Source organism: Eriocheir sinensis, chromosome 26, assembly GCF_024679095.1.
Source record: "Eriocheir sinensis breed Jianghai 21 chromosome 26, ASM2467909v1, whole genome shotgun sequence".
NCBI classification, from domain to species: domain Eukaryota; kingdom Metazoa; phylum Arthropoda; class Malacostraca; order Decapoda; family Varunidae; genus Eriocheir; species Eriocheir sinensis.
Genome location: NC_066534.1, coordinates 13,603,699 through 13,621,209, shown reverse-complemented (window position 1 = coordinate 13,621,209; position 17,511 = coordinate 13,603,699). Strand labels below are relative to the sequence as shown.

Genomic DNA, 17,511 nt, shown 5'->3' with positions numbered 1-17,511 from the left:
ACACACGTCAAAAGGTGAACCATGTCAGAAACTCAATATTTCCTTTAAGATTAACATGAAAGTTGAATCCCCGGAAAAATGTAGAAGCATTCGTTACTAAATCTACGGTCTACACACACCTTCCGTCAAGACTAATAACACTTCATTTCATTTTTTTTTTCTTTTTTTTGTCACAAGGTATCAAGTCACCATAAACTCATTACACTCTTGAAACTAGAAAACTCTTAACGCCTTTCACCTGACTTTTTTCTCTCTCAATAAAGACTCTCAACTCCTCTAAATTACCTGGCAGCATCCTTAATTAAACTTCTCTTCAGTATTACCTAAAATCTCTCCTTTAACTTTACTCACATTATTAAACGACTGCCCCTCTATTTTTCCTTCTCCTTAGAATAACATTGGTCAGGCAAGTTTTACGCACAACTTAACTTTAACTCTTCCCAACGCCCTTCATTTAACTCCTCGTAAAACTTTAAATCCCTCAATCAACTTTCTTTCCAATGCAAAAAAAATCCACCTCACTCCTTCCTTCTATTTACGATAACACGGCTAAGTTCTACGCATTATCTTTAACTTTCTCCAAACTACCTCGCAGCACCCTTCATTTAACTCCTCGTAAAACTCTAAAGCCATCTATCAACTATCCTTCTAATATAAAATTACTTACACCTCCATCCCTCTCTAATAACATGGCAGACTCTACGAATTAAGCTTAACTTTCCCACAAACTACCTCCAATCATCCTTAACCTAACTCCTTTCATAACTTTACATCCCTTAATACCAACTTCCCCTCTAATGAAAAATAAACCCACCTTCCCCCTCCTCCCTCTCCGCGCCGGCTTCCGTGTTATTACTTTGCTTTAATCTTCCTGGACACTCGCTGACTCAAGGGGCGAGTGAGAAAAGGTCTTGGAAACTAAATGGATTGGCGTTTGTCTTTTGAACGCTGCTTCTTCGAATTTCTCTCCAGTGTTTGCTTTGTCAGCGTAACACCATTCATCCGAAACTTTACATATCCACTTCCTAAAAAATATATACATGAGCAAAAGCATTCACTGTTTTCCACAAAGATACAAACAGAAATCTGCCAAACAAATGGAAAACAAAAAGCGTAGAGATATCAGGAAACAAATTAAATTACGTTTGAACACGCGGGAAATTCTGGAAACGGTTCAGCGGAAATAAAAAAAAACAAGAAGTAAAACTGTTTCAAGTAAGCGGGAGTCAGTTCCCTCAGCTAATTCATGGCCCTGAGATCTCCTTTCATCCCTCTCCCATTAAAAGAAAGAAAGAGTAAACAGTTTCTCTCTCTCTCTCTCTCTCTCTCTCTCTCTCTCTCTCTGTGTGTCTGTGTCTGTGTCTGTGTGTCTCTGTGTGTCTGTCTCTGTCTCTGTGTGTCTGTCTCTGTGTCTGTGTCTGTGTGTCTCTGTGTGTCTGTCTCTGTCTCTGTGTGTCTGTCTCTGTGTCTGTGTCTGTGTCTGTGTGTCTCTGTGTGTCTGTCTCTCTCTGTGTGTCTGTCTCTGTGTCTGTGTCTGTGTCTCTCTGTGTGTCTGTCTCTGTCTCTGTGTCTCTCTCTCTCTCTCTCTCTCTCTCTCTCTCTCTCTCCATTACTGGCGCCAGGTCCGGAATGAGCTATTTTAATCAAGTATAATGAGACCATGAATCCGGTAAGGAAGTCAGGAAAATCCGGTTAATCATGTTAATCCGTCCGTAAATCATTCTAGGTAATCACACACACACACACACACACACACACACACACACACACACACACACACACACACACACATACACACGTAGTCTTGTTTTACTTTCCCTGTATTTTTTTCAAAGGATACAATTTAATACTTCTTTCCTTGCCTTTATTTTGCTTATTTCTCTCTCTCTCTCTCTCTCTCTCAACACACCTGCGCCCTCCCACGCTCTCCACGCCAGCTTTTCACTTTTTTTTTATCTCATCCTCGCCACTTCATTCTCCTTTGGCTTCATCCCTAAATCCTCTCTCTCTCTCTCTCTCTCTCTCTCTCTCTCTCTCTCTCTCTTTTTCCACTACACATCTTCACACATTCTTCTTCTGTTCTTCCTCCTCCTCCTCCTCCTCCTCCACCTCCTCCACCTCCTTCACATTTCCCTTCACTTCCTCCAAAGAATTCATATCACGGTTCACATGCCTCGCAAAACTTGGAACTCTCGCCTATTTTCTTCTTCCACCTTTTTCCTCCTCCTCATTTCCCCCTTTTCTTTTCTCTCTCTCCCTCGCCCCTTGATCTCGTAACCCCCCCCCCCCTCCCCCAAGTTTTTTGTTCTCCCTCTCTCACAGTTTGCGCTTTTCGTTTTCTTTTCTTTTTTAATGCTCCTTTTTTTTTTTTTTGGGGGGGGGGGGGGTTCGCTCGAGGAAGGTTATCGCTTTTCTTTTCTTTTTTCTTTTGCCAAGGAAGTTTTCACGTTAAGCTGATCGTGTTTAACTCTCTCCGTAATTTCCTTTTTGTTTCTCCAACTCCCGTCTGGTTTTTTTTTCTTGTTTTTTTTTTAGTAAGGGCGGAGAGTAGGCTCAAAGGTCACACAAGAACAACAGTAAAGGTCAAAACGGTATACTAGAACCTCCCTTTTCTTTATGTTTGTTTTCTCGATAGTTAATTAAAATACAAACGTCTGAAAAAAACAACGTGATCCCCTGTGTGTGTGTGTGTGTGTGTGTGTGTGTGTGTGTGTGTGTGTGTAAACGCCTGATATTTTATTGACGTGTACATTAACTTTTTTTTTTCCGTGTGTTGTCGCGTCGGTAATGCTCGCCATGAATTTACCTTAAACCGATAGCGTACCTGTCAGAGCTAATTACCGGTGAGCCTGCTGCGACCTTTGTTTTAACACGCGGCGCAAATGAGAGAAATGTGAAGCAAATAACTTTTCTGTAATTTTTTTTCTCTCGACTGGGATGAATTTTTTTTACGGTATTTTATTTATTATTTTTTTTTTTTTTTTACATTGCAGCCTATTGCGCCGGTAGGCTTCTTCCAGGTGGATCCTGATGGTCGGTCCAAGGCTTCTTTCCCCATTAATTAAAACATATTCTCGAGTGGATTTTATTCTTTCATTCGACCTTCTTTTCTCTTTTGTATAGTCGTTTTTTTATGTATATATATAAACAAGATACTTATATTTCGCTACATTCGTGTTGTTTTACTCACAGCATTTTCGCGATAAGTTTGTTTATTTTATTCATCCTAATTTTCGCCTTGGTATTATCGCTCTTTGATCTAAAAACAAAACAGAAGACTTACATTTCGCTCCTTTCGTGTGTGTTATCATTGCCTTGCACTTACAAATGAAGCCAGATGGGTGGTGAGGCTCAGTTTTAAGCGGCGACGCCAATAAAATGTTTGTTTTTGAATGATTATGCAACTGCAATTACGCTCTCTCGACCCTCTCAAGTTGCAGGCGTCCACTTTCATTAGGAGTGTCATCATCACATGCCGTCCTTGCGTCCACCCGTGACTCATGTCCTTGTAACTAATGAAGCAGTAAAGGCTAATATCAACCTTTATCGCCGCATGGTCAAAATAATTAAGATGTATGTGTTTTCTAATGTCCCTTGGTGGCGGGCGGCTGATTCAATTAAGGGTGTTGTATTTACGTGTTATGCTGAGCCCCCCGCCGCGTGTTTGTGTGATGTGACAGACTGGACGATGACATTACACGCTTCACAGGAACGCGGTCACGGTTGATGTCAAAGGCCTTTCTAGACACAAACAAGCAAAAGAGCGTGTACACAGATTATTTACTGATGGCCAAATATTTTATACGACCAAAGAAAGAATAATACATACATACACCGGAGGGTAAATAAAAAATTCATCAGTGACCTTTGAACGTTACCGTAACCTGCTAAGTAACGGGATGTTTGAGGAAGACGAATTTCAAACACAAATGGTATAGTGCGATTATACAGCCAGCGCTATCCTATATGCATTTAGTTATATATATTTTTTTGTTTAATTCCTTCATCATTTTTTTCCAGCATCTTGGTATTTATGATTTTTTTTTCTGATAACGCCCGCATGTTGATATTTATGATTATTTTTTAGATATATTTCCCGCAAACACGTGTCAAAGGTTGAGATAAGTCCTGCCATCACTCCGCTCTTCACAGACTGCCAGTGTTGCTGCTCACACACCCGTGCCTTCGAAGGAGTAGGGCGGAACACTGGACATGCAAAGAAAAAAAGAATGTGGGGATGAAAAAATATAAAGTAGATGAAAACGAATGGCAAAAAAATGTCCATAAAAATAAGGAGAGAAAGCATAAATAAAAAGAAACGGAAAAATAAAATAAAAAGTAGGTGACAAAAGAAATAATGAATTACAACGTCAGCAAAGAGACAGAACAAACAAACAAAACACGCAGATAAAAGAAGATACAGACACAATAACGAGGATAAAATAGCGATATAGAGAAGTACAAAGTAGATAAAATGGAGAGATTAAAAAATACGGGGTAGATAGAGCAACATAATGGAGATATACTAGTTAAATGAAATTACTAGCCGCCTGGTGGGCTGTATCAAAGAGAGAGAGAGTGTGTGTGTGTGTGTGTGTGTGTGTGTGTGTGTGTGTGTGTGTGTGTGTGTGTGTGTGTGTGTGTGTGTGTGTGTGTGTGTGGTTTACTCTTAGGTGACACTACTGCTTATTTCGCCGAGCTAACGAAATAAGCGACACATATTGACACACACATACAAAATGTCTTACGCGCAACGATGGCGTGTTCGGCGGGGTTACAGTGCAATCAGTGTGTGTTTATTGATCATCATTATTTATTACTAAGTGAGATTAATAAATGAGATATAATTTAATTACTGAATTATTTCCCTAGAATATATCTTTAAATTCCATCAACTAAAAAGAAATCCATCTCTTGGAATGAACAACACAAACGTAAATCATTATCAAAGAGTCACGCTTAACAGCACTAACGAAACATATGAACCGACACACACATGCCAGTATCAATATAAATAATAACTAATAATAATAATAATAATAATAATAATAATAATAATAATAATAATAATAATAATAATAATAATAATAATAATAATAATAATAATAATAATAATAATAATAATAATAATAATAATAATAATCTCAATAACAAAAGAGCGGTGTGGGAGTGCGTGCAAGCGTGTGGAGGGGTAGGTGTTTTTTTTTTTTTTTTTTTTTTTTTTTTTTTTTACGTCTTGGCCTATTGCGCCGGTAGGCTTCTTCCCGGTGGATCCTGATGGTCGGTCCAAAGCTTCTTCCCGGTGGATCCTGATGGTCGGTCCAAGGCTTCTTCCCGGTGGATCCTGATGGTCGGTCCAAGGCTTCTTCCCGGTGGATCCTGATGGTCGGTCCAAGGCTTCTTCCCGGTGGATCCTGATGGTCGGTCCAAGGCTTCTTCCCGGTGGATCCTGATGGTCGGTCCAAAGCTTCTTCCCGGTGGATCCTGATGGTCGGTCCAAGGCTTCTTCCCGGTGGATCCTGATGGTCGGTCCAAGGCTTCTTCCCGGTGGATCCTGATGGTCGGTCCAAGGCTTCTTCCCGGTGGATCCTGATGGTCGGTCCAAGGCTTCTTCCCGGTGGATCCTGATGGTCGGTCCAAGGCTTCTTCCCGGTGGGGCCTGATGGTCGGCCCAGGGCAGCCAGTGCTTCGTTTCTGTGGACATTAAGACCCCCCAACATTACAATCTAAACGTCAATCATTAGCGTAACATCTGGCGCCGAGTGTTTCGCTTTTAGTCGTGCATCAACATACGGGAAACGAAAATTGAAAAATTAGCAAATGTTCATCGCAAAAGATTTATTGTGACAGATGGCTTAAAGCCCTACAGAATGTGAGGTCACATTTAAACGCATGAGTCAGTTCAGAAATTCCATTGCAAAATTGTTGGGCATTATAAATAGCAAAATTTCTACGCAAGCTCCAGAAATTGCACTCACAGAGAAAGGAATATTTTACATGTATACACATTACGAGTTTTAACCGAGGTAATGTATACACCATTAAAATAGTTATACACACACACACACACACACACACACACACACACACACACACACACACAATAATAATAATAATAGTAATAACAATAATAACTGATGTGGTCCCGCTTAATCGGGGATATCATACCAACCTCTCCTCCCCATCCGACAAACACACACACACACACACACACACACACACACACACACACACACCACCCTGAGCCCCGAAGCCCTCCACTTCTATACCCCAACCCTCCAATCCCCTCTTGATGAAACCACAATATTTCACCGCAAGGACAGACAGACACAGACAGACATATAGAGAGAGACAGACAGACAGACAGACATTTAAAATAAACATCAAATTTCTCATCCACATTCATCCACTCTGATAGAATTCTTTTTCAGATTTCTTTTTCTCACACAGATCTCAAGACAACACCAACGTTCTCTAACGCGGCTGGTGAAAAAGAGAAATGGAGATAAAACAAATAAACATAAAATCGACAAATGGAGGAATAAAACTCCAACAAAAGTGAACCTGAGAAATACAAAGATGGAGAAGCAGATATATAACCCAGATACGGCGGAATACCAGTGCAATAAAACGGAGCGAGGAACAGAGAAATACAAGAAAGATACAACACACCTCGCCTTGCTTAAATGTCACTGCGATCTCAATGCACGGGAAAGCGTCTTGGTGTTGGACGGGGAGGAAAAAGAAACAGTGTAGAGAAGAAATTGTACGAGTATACCGAGCTGAGAGCGAGGCGTAGGGAGTAGGCGGAGGAAGACGAGGAGAATGAGGAGGAAGAGGAGGAGGAGGAGGAAGACGAGGAGAAAGAGGAGGAGGAGGAGGAATGAAGACGATTGCCTTCCAACATTATCAAGACTAAATCCTTCTCTCCAAGACGAGAGAGAAGTCACGGCACTCAAGGACGACACTGATTGCCTCTCACTTTTCGTCTCTCTCTCTCTCTCTCTCTCTCTCTCTCTCTCTCTCTCTCTCTCTCTCTCTCTCTCTCACACACACACACACACACACACACACACACTGGATAAAACGAAAGAAAAAAGGAATCAATGAAAAAATGTTGAGAGAGAGAGAGAGAGAGAGAGAGAGAGAGAGAGAGAGAGAGAGAGAGAGAGAGAGAGAGAGAGAGAGAGAGAGAGAGAGAGAGAGAGAGAGTGTAATTATCAAAACCTTGTAAAAACACAACATCCGCTTTCCATTTTTCCAACGTAACAGAAACAACAGAAGAAGATAAATACAACTGCATGCAAACATAGATTTCGAAAATAAACACGGGCCACACTATGAGGGAAACAATATTTTTGAGAAACGATATTTGATAGGTAAGCGAAGAGGAATGAGAACGTAGAGGCGAATAAGAAATGACTGGAAAACATCGAGAAGACAAACAAAAAAATACTAATATAAAAGTATTCAAATATAAAATCACTTAAGTAGATAAAAAAAACGGAGATTGTTGATATATTGCTCCTCCACCTCCTCCTCCTCCTCCTCCTCCTCCTGCTCCTCCTCCTCTTCTTTGGCGACCACTCAGCCTCTGTCGTCACTCTCGAGGCAGACAACGAGGTAATGGTGCCTTTAGATAAGAAGACTGGTCAGGTGGTGGTGGTGGTGGTGGTGGTGGAGGTAGTGGTAGTGGTGGTGGTAGTGGTGGTGGTGGTGGTGGTGGTGGTCCTAACCTGGCGCCCATTCACCTCAATAACATTACCATTTGAAGTGATTAAGTCTCTCTCTCTCTCTCTCTCTCTCTCTCTCTCTCTCTCTCTCTCTCTCTCTCTCTCTCTCTCTCGTACGCCTCTTTCAATATTTTTTTCTTGATTCCTTTTTTTTTTCTTGACTTTATCCTATATTTTTTCACCTATTCTCTACTTTCTTTACCTTTTCTTATTCTGTCCCTTGACCTATTCTTACGAAACGCCTCCTCTTTCTCCTCCTTCTCCTCCTCCTCTTCTTCCCATTCTCCTTCTCCTTTTCCCCTTTCTTCTTTTTTTTCCTCTTCCTTTTTCTCCTCCTCCTCCTCCTCCTCCCTCCTTTTCCTTCTCTTCTCCTTTCCATTCTTCTCCCATTTTTTCTTTTTTCCTCTTCTTCTTCTTTCTCCTCCTCCCCCTCCCTCCTTCTCCTTCTCTTCTCCTTTCCATTCTTCTCCCATTTCTTCTTCTTTTTCCTCTCCTTATTCTTTCTCCTCCTCCTTCTCCTCCCTCCTTCTCCTTCTCTTCTCCTTCCCATTCTTCTTCTCCTTCTCCCCTTTCTTCTTCTTTTTTTTCCTCTTCTTCTTTTTCCTCCTCCTCTCCCCACTTTTCTCCTTCTCTTCTCCACCTTCACATTCTTATTCTCCTTCTCCCTTTTCTTCTTTTTTTTCCTCTTCTTCCTCTTCTTCCCTCCTCCTCCTCCCCCTTTCATGATGGAGATTTTAGTACCAATAAAATAATGCAGAGATACACCATCACATGCACCATCACCATCACCATTACCATCACCACAATCATCACTAAACTAACACCATTACTACCCCCTCCACCACCACCACCACCACCATCAACACCACTTAACTACCGCCATTAATAGAGGTTTACAGTTTGCTCCACTATTGAACTATCACTTTCCACTCCACCTCCTCCACCTTCTCCACCTATGAATTTCCTCTTCACAAAGCCTGTTTATCCACCTTGAAAACCTAATCCACCAACTTCATCTTTACCTTTCAACACCATTCCTTTCCCACCTTCAACACCACCACCACCACCGCCACCATCATGACACACACCTCCTTCCTCCACCACCATCATCATCACCCCCAACACCTACACTACACCAACACCATCTTTATCTGCGACCCACCACCACCCACACCACCTCCGTCATCACCACCACCATCACCACCACCAACACACCTGCAGAATGACATCACCAATAATTAAAAGAGGGAATGTTGTGAAAGAAAGCAGGCAGAGAGAGAGAGAGAGAGAGAGAGAGAGAGAGAGAGAGAGAGAGAGAGAGAGAGAGAGAGAGAGAGAGAGAGAGAGAGAGAGAGAGAGAGAGAGAGAGAATAACAATAAAGTTTCCCTCACCTCTGCCACTCGTGTTTGTTTACTTTGCTGCCGCCATGAGAGGCTGGATGAGGGCTCGCTATTCCACCTCCACCTCCACCTCCTCCTCCTCCTCCTCCAAGGCGTGAGAGAGACATAATGTGCGGAAACCTGATCTTAGGTACGCGGTGAAAGGGAAAGCAAGGCGGGAGTGAAGAGGGTGGAAGGGAAAGTAAGAGAATAAGACGAAATGAAGAGGAAAGAGATGGAGAGGAGAAATGAAGAAAGACGGGAAAGCATGTAAATACGAAGACACGGAAGAGGGAAAGCAAAGTAAATAGGAGAGTAAGAGGAAGGGATGAAGGAGTGGAGAGAGAAGGAAAGGACAGAGGAGAGAATAATAAAGGGGAAGGAACGGTATGATGAAGTTAGGAAAGGAACAAAGAAAGAGAGGAAGAAAAAAACTGAAGAGACTGCAACTGTGAGGAAACGAAGTACCGGGGAAAGCAATATAAAAGAGGAAAGTTAGGAGACGTCGAGAGGGATGAAGCATTGAAGAGAGAAATAGATATATAAACATTACACAGAGGAGGAGCAGAAGGAAGAATCAAGCGAATGAAGAAGCAAGACTTGAATGCACGTGAATCTGAGGAAACTGAGAAGGAAATGTAAAGAGAGAAGGAAAAGAAGTAAGAATGAGGGAGAGGAAAGAGAAATAATGACCAAAAGCACGACAGTGATGGGAGGAGAAAGAAAGGCTACACATAAGAGGAGGAGGAAAAGGAAGAATAATGAAGGAATGAAGTAAAGATGCAAGACTTGAAAGGATGGAAATCTGAGAAAACTGAGGAAATATAAGGAGGGAAGAAAAAAGAAGTAAGAATGAGGTAGATGAAAGATAAAGAAAGAAAGCACAGACAAGACATAGATGGAAGAAGGAGAAATAAAGGATAGATATAAGAAAAGGAGGAAAAGGAAGAACTACGAACTAATGAAATAAAGATACAAGACTTGAAAACATGAAATTCTGAGGAAACTGAGAAGGAAATGTAGAGAGAAGGAAAAAGAAATAAAAATGAGGTAGAGGAATGAGAAAGAAAGGAGAAATAAAGGCTAGACATGAGGAGGAAAATGAAGAACTACAAACGAATGAAATAAAGATGCAAGACTTGAAAACATGAAATTCTGAGGAAACTGAGAAGAAAGGAAATGTCAGGAGAAAAGAAAAACAGGTAAGAATGCAGCAGATGAAAGAGATAGAAAGAGCAAGACAAGCCACAGAGAGAGGGGGGAGGGGGGGGGTAGAGGGACAGGGCCGTCATGACTGAAACATTGCACGTGTCATGGGGGCAGACTAATATGAGGGGAAGAGACAGTGAGGGGACCAAGTGGGCAGGCTGGTGGTGGGTGTCATGAGGGTAAGGGGAAGGGAGGGGAAGGAGGGTGAATAAGCCTGAGGGAGGGAAGAGGGTGTGGTAGGGAGACATTTGAGGAGTGGAAAATGGTGGACACGGTGGAGAATAAGTGGAGGAGGAGGACTGAGGGGATAAGGGCATGCAAAACAGAGCGAGGCAAAGTTAGTGATGCAGATGAAAGCGAAGTGTTGGGTGGAGACGTGCAGGGAGGCAGGGAGATGGAGAGGCTGTGTGAGGGCATCAGATAGACAGGTGAAAGTGGGGAAACAAAGAGGAAGAAGAAGATGAGGAGGAAGAGGAGGAGGAGGAGGAGGAAGAGAGGAGGAGAAAAAAAAATCACCTTTGCTGGCGTGAGGGCAAACGTGTAATATTACCTCTCCTTTTCCTCTTCTTTTTCCTCCTCTTTGCTTTTTCCTCCTCCTCCTCCTCCTCCTCTTAGTTTCCTCCTCGCTCCCAGTTTTCCCAGTTAATAAGATTTGCTCTTCTTAAAAACAAAAAACTTTACTTCTACGGATTATATATATATATATTTTTTCTGATGGTGCTGCTATTATTTATGTTACCAATAATAATAATAATAATAATAATAATAATAATAATAATAATAATAATAATAATAATAATAATAATAATAATAATAATAATAATAATAATAAATCACAACTAAGACTGCAAGTTCAACAAAGTATTAAAATTCATGAAAACACACAAACATCAACACCACCAACATCAACACCACCACCACCACTACTGACCACCACCACCACCACCACGCCCACCGACACGTGTTTCTTTCATCACCAGCAACAACATAACCACCACTATCACCACCGCGGTCACTATTATCATTATTGCCAACACCATCAACGTCGCCACTGCTTGTAAGATAAAAGCACGTTCGTTTGTTTGTCTGCCTGTGTGTGTGTGTGTGTGTGTGTGTGTGTGTGTGTGTGTGTGTGTGTGTGTGTTTGAATGCCGGCCATGAAAGAGCGAGCGAGCAAGCGAGCAAAAGAGACTGAGTGAAGAGTGAGTGGAAGGCAAACAGCGTGAAGTGAGAGTGAATGAGAAGCGATACGGTACCTGTCTCGGGAGTGAATGAAGTGATAAATGAAACAATGATTCCTAAGAGACTTCAATCTGGCAAGCGTTTCTCTCTCTCTCTCTCTCTCTCTCTCTCTCTCTCTCTCTCTCTCTCTCAATAGTGCACCCTGAAGCAACAAAGAAATATGTTTAAGAAAAGACGGCAGGATAAACTAGATATTAGGTCTGAAGTTGTTACTACTCAAGAGACTAAGCTGATGTGATTTATATATAGTAGATGAGACAAACACACATACAGATAAACAGACAGACGTTATTACTGGTATGCGCACACACTCCCCGTTATCTAATCCCCGTCAAGTGTATCTCGTTCAGTGCCCCAAATGTCACACGCTTGTCTTATCTTTCCTTGACGGGGCAAAAGATAAACAGTGATTGCCTTTAAGTACTTTTGTTTTTCTTTTGTTATCAGTTGTTCACGCGAGTTTGAGATTTAGTCTTTGCATAACTCTATCGTTCTCATTTATCACCTGGCATGAAAGGGAAGGAGGAACGGTAAGGGGAAGAAATTAAGCTATTGAAAGAGAAATGTACGAAAGGAAGAGAGGGAAAGATTAGTGTGTGTGTGTGTGTGTGTGTGTGTGTGTGTGTGTGTGTGTGTGTGTGTGTGTGTGTGTGTGTGTGTGTGTGTGTGTGTGTGTGTGTGTGTGTGTGTGAGAGAGAGAGAGAGAGAGAGAGAGAGAGAGAGAGAGAGAGAGAGAGAGAGAGAGAGAGAGAGAGAGAGAGAGAGAGAGAGAGAGAGAGAGAGAGAGAGAGAGAGAGAGAGAGAGAGAGAGAGAGAGAGAGAGAGAGAGAGAGAGAGAGAGAGAGAGAGAGAGAGAGAGAGAGAGAGAGAGAGAGAGAGAGAGAGAGAGAGAGAGAGAGAGAGAGAGAGAGAGAGAGAGAGAGAGAGAGAGAGAGAGAGAGAGAGAGAGAGAGAGAGAGGAAAGAATGCCATGAATTTACAGGATTATTTTTCCAGATGTCGAAAATATTGAGAGAATAACGAAATCCGATTATTTTCATTTTTTCTTCCTTAATTTCGTCCATCGTATCAATGTGACTTTTATCATTATTTTGCAACACCATCTTTCATTTCTTTGTCCTCTTCGGTAAGCTCTTTAGTAACAGATTTCTCTCTCTCTCTCTCTCTCTCTCTCTCTCTCTGTTGACTCCACCCTTCATCCCTCTTTACTCTGAGTGTGTGTCATTAGGATCATCTCTCTCTCTCTCTCTCTCTCTCTCTCTCTCTCTCTCTCATAATCCTTAATGTTAATATGAAAAAAAAGGCACAGATATAACTAAAAAATATATATATAGTTGGCAAATATTAAATTATGAGCGCTGAAGGAAGAGATAGATAAGATAGATAGATAGATAGATAGATAGATAGAGAGAGAGAGAGAGAGAGAGAGAGAGAGAGAGAGAGAGAGAGAGAGAGAGAGAGAGAGAGAGAGAGAGAGAGAAAATAAAGCGCACCAACCAATGCACACACACACACACACACACACACACACACACACACACACACACACACACACACACACACAAAGCCCACATCATTTTATATGCACTTTCAGAAAACAAGACAAAAAAATCCACATTCATCCAACTCTTTTTCCACGCCTGACCCTCCCACGCCACGCCCACGTACTGCAACACACATTTACACACCCTCCCACACACACGTACACAACCCACACACACACACACATAAATATATACAAAGACACACAATATGACAACCAAGCTACGCACACAACGCACACACACATTCCCCAATCCCTCTACCTCTCTCCCACCTACCACCTCAGTTACCATCCCCTCTTCCTTCTCCTTGCTCCCCCCCTACCGCCTCAATCATCAACACCTCTCCAACCACTCCCCATCCTCAACACATTCCACCTCAACTTACTAACCCAATCGACACTCCATCCATGCCCCCTCAACCCCTCCTAGCCTGCCCCTTCCACACCCCTCTCCAACCACTTCCAATACTCAATGCACTCCACCTCAACCCACCCTTGCCCTCCTGACCCCGCCCCCCCCCCCTCTTCCACCTGCAGTGTAATAGCTCGTATCCATTACACACTTCTCTTTTTATACATATTTTAACACGGGTCCACGCCATGGTATCACTGACCCAGGCGAGGCGGGGCAATGGCCGCCCTGCCAAACTGTGCTATGAGATATGAGATATGAGAGAGGAGAGAAGAGAAGAGAAGAGAGAAGAGGAGAGAGAGAGAGAGAGAGAGAGAGAGAGAGAGAGAGAGAGAGAGAGAGAGAGAGAGAGAGAGAGAGAGAGAGAGAGAGTACACAGGCACCAAAGTTTCTTTTTTTATCTATGACACATACACACACACACACACACACACACACACACACACACACAAACACACTTCATACATTTTCAAGCAGCTAACACGCACACCACCGCCACCAAAACCCTCTCCCCGCAGTCCTTGAGCTAATGTTCGCTTAACGAGCCCCGGACTGCCAACACAAGTGGTTCACGAGAAATAAACAAAGGCAGAGAATGAAGAAGACGAAAGCCAGTGGCTGCAGCCACTCCAAGCTTGTTCAGACTGCTTTATGTGACGTTGTGAATTAAAAACATTGCAGAATTTATCATGCTTGTCACTTCTCTCCACTCTAAATTAATAAAAGTCGTTCTTGCAATGTTTTTCTTTATATTCAGTTATTTTCAGGCTTGTTTAGAATATAATACACCAAACAATATTTTTTCCACTGTATTTGGTGCAAGAGGAGATCAAATAACAACAACAACAAAAAGTTAATAAATGTGGGGGTTAGATATAAAAAATAAGAGGGATAAAAATTGCTTCCGTAATTAAAACCGCCATGAAAGTAGGGGAATACTAGTCACCAAAAAGCGGTTGTCGGCGTCCATGAACGTCACGCTGGACAACAACAAATGTGTCGCCGAGGGAGTCAACACCAGCAACGGGATAAAAAAGTGCCCATTCCCTCCACTGAACCGGGAGATAGAAATGAAGTATAACAAATAAAAGAGGAGAGAGGGGGCATTAACGCTGCTCCCTTCCTTCTTCACAACTCCTCACTCCTTCCCTCACGCACACCAGTGGCTCCTCCAGAATGCGTAACAATGAAGAGATATAGGTTTGTATTATCAGACACTATCGCTTCTCACATTAACAATTTCTAAAGGTTAAAGAAGGGGTCAGTTGAGTTCTAATGAGTGTTTCCTTAGGTTCATGGTACAGAGGAAGGGTCAAACTAACACCAGGGTCATAAAACTACTCCTGGAAATGCCCACAACTCCTACGAAAGCCTTGTCAAGTATGTGTTCATGGGCTGCGAAATATCTTATAATACGACCCATAATGTGCTTCTAAGATATGGCTCCTATGTTCAGTGCAAATAATGATACGCAGTGAACACCTAAAGGATGAGAATGATGATAATGGTAATAATAACAAGACGAAGATGATGATTATGATGATGATGATGATGAAAATATCTAACATGAAACAACACCCTCCCCAACAAAAAATAAACAATAGATTAGGTAACAAATGACTTCAGATAAAAAAAAAAACTCGAAGATATATGACTAAAATAAAAGGAACCAAAGACATCGACCCCAAAAAAATGGAGATGATAACAAAGACGAACAATAACAGTACAACGGGCTTTTTTTTATTATTGTTTCCTTTTTTTGTGCCCTTCAGCTGTCTCCTTTGTTGTAAAAAAAAATATATATAAAAAAAATATAAAAAAAAACGCTCCCGCCAAGAATATATATAACCTGTCTGCTCCCTTCACATCCCACAGCATTATGGAGTATTTGGAAAGAAAACAACGGGGTCAGCGGCTGGACAGGGAGAAGAAACAGAGGAGTCGGTAGGTTGGTTGGTTGGTCCGCTGACTGTGTTCTCTAAAGCAGCGTCAACCCCCCACCAGCTGACGCCAGAGTTCGTGCCACGCTTATCACGGCGGCTGGCCCTTAACGCGAGGCTGGACACCAATATCCCAGGAGAACGGGCCCGGAACACTCCATTATCGCCCCGCCGCCGCCTCCTTGCACTCCATTCCGGGTCTTGTGGAGGGGTTGGTAGTTGTGTGTAGGGTGATTTCTTCTTGGGCACACAGAAAAAATAACAGGCACGCAAAGATAGACTGGCACTGATGAACATTTCTAGATAGGTTCGTAGGGGAAGGAAAAGACATGCAGATAGATATACGAGAAGATAAGTGGTAAGCATGCAGGGAGACCGATAATCAGACAAAAAAGACGGACAGACAGACAGACACACACACACACACACACACACAGACACAGACATACAGACGGACAAACAGACAGACACAGACAGACACACACACTTTTTTTTTAACTTAGTCATTATGAAATTAAACTCTAGTTGATATACGCGGTAGCAATATACTTTCTGTGCTACATTCCGGATGACGCGCTGATTAAGCTCAATAAACAATGCAGCACGCCGAACCCCATGACCGAAAACAACAATATCGCCAGAAGCACCATCCCAACCCTCTATTCTTTTCCCGATGATGCAAAATGCCTAGCGACCTTGCCTTCACGTCTTGCCTTCGATCCGCACCACGATGCATGTGATGATGGACAAAGGGAACTTTCATTGTCCATGTTTGTGATGTATTCATTGGCTTCTCGGAACATTATGAAAATCCTCCAATAGGGTCTGCTTCACAGTGTCCTGAAGTTCTTTAAAATCTTTCATATAATATACACTTCACTGTCTGCCATGTAAACTGATATCTAGAAATGGCATGAATAAAATACAATAAAAAAATGAGTATGTTAGTGGCTAGAGAATTAACAAATCAATGGTTGTTGTTGTTTTTTGTTTTTGTTTTTTGTGTGTGGAAGGGAAGGAGCGTGTATGGGTGTGTGTGTGTGGGGAGGGGGGGGGGGTATACGTGTGCAAGCGGGAGGACACACACACACACACACACACACACACACACACACACACACACACACACACAGGTAAAAACACAACCTCCTTGGCGGAAGTAATGACGGTGGCATGACTGACATCACCCCTGGCCGGACCTTCCCACTTCCTGACCCGCCAATAACAACAACAAACAACCTTCCCCCATGAGTGCCATCGCCCACAATAGACTCGGGACACGCCCAGCATCCTAAACCTGAGGAGCACGCCAGGAATGCGCCCCATAACCATAACCAAGGCCTCGCATGCGACTAGCTCTCCACCGCCACAGCTGACTGACGGAAAGCCGCGTCCCCTCACCATCCTATGAGCTTGATACACATAACTCAGTCATGTGTTAAAACAGTCTACATATTACTTTTCAGATACATGTTACATATGTCTTTAGGTTCGTCCCTTTTCTCTACCCATGGCCAATTTTCACTTCCATATTCATGATTTGTTGTGTCTTGCGTATTATCGTTACATTGAAATTACAGTCAATAAGTAAGACAAACAGCAAAGCAGGAAGTGATGCGGTTTCTAGTCCCATCACTAACGAGGTTTTGAAAAACGGAAACATCAATATCGCTGTAAAGTTAAGGACACCGTTATTCCGCGGGGGCAGCATAACAGCCGGTAATGATAACGAGAAATTGCATCACGATTGTTATATGGAAATTCCAGTCGGCTCTGAACTCTGAAATGTTCCCGACCAGTGCAGGGGATCGGGTCTGCATCCATTGTTATTGGTGTTCCGATCCATCCAGCGGCGAGGCGCAAAGCAACAGGAGACACCCGTTGCGATATTACTACCTTTGTGCGGATCAGGCTCAAAACATGTTAATAAATTCAATATTGCAACACACACCCACACACACACACACACACACACACGTTAAAACACTAAAACGCCTATGAATATATATAAATTAAGCATTACTTTTATAACTTTCATCTTGTTTATAGTGT

General features: G+C 42.4%; 1 protein-coding gene across 7 annotated transcripts in view; it reads right to left on the bottom strand.

Annotated features, from left to right (window-relative positions):
- Positions 1-4,665: 4,665 nt before the first annotated feature.
- Positions 4,666-17,511, bottom strand: part of LOC127003783 (uncharacterized) — a 67,338-nt gene continuing 54,492 nt past the window's right edge. For 3 of the 7 annotated variants that reach the window (XM_050870809.1, XM_050870811.1, XM_050870810.1), the window contains exon 3: positions 4,666-5,694. In XM_050870809.1, coding sequence (XP_050726766.1) covers positions 5,242-5,694 — 453 coding nt within the window. In that variant the 3' untranslated portion in view covers positions 4,666-5,241. The remainder of the gene's footprint in view (positions 5,695-17,511) is intronic. The other 4 variants (XR_007757398.1, XR_007757397.1, XR_007757396.1 and 1 more) reach the window with 2 other exon arrangements.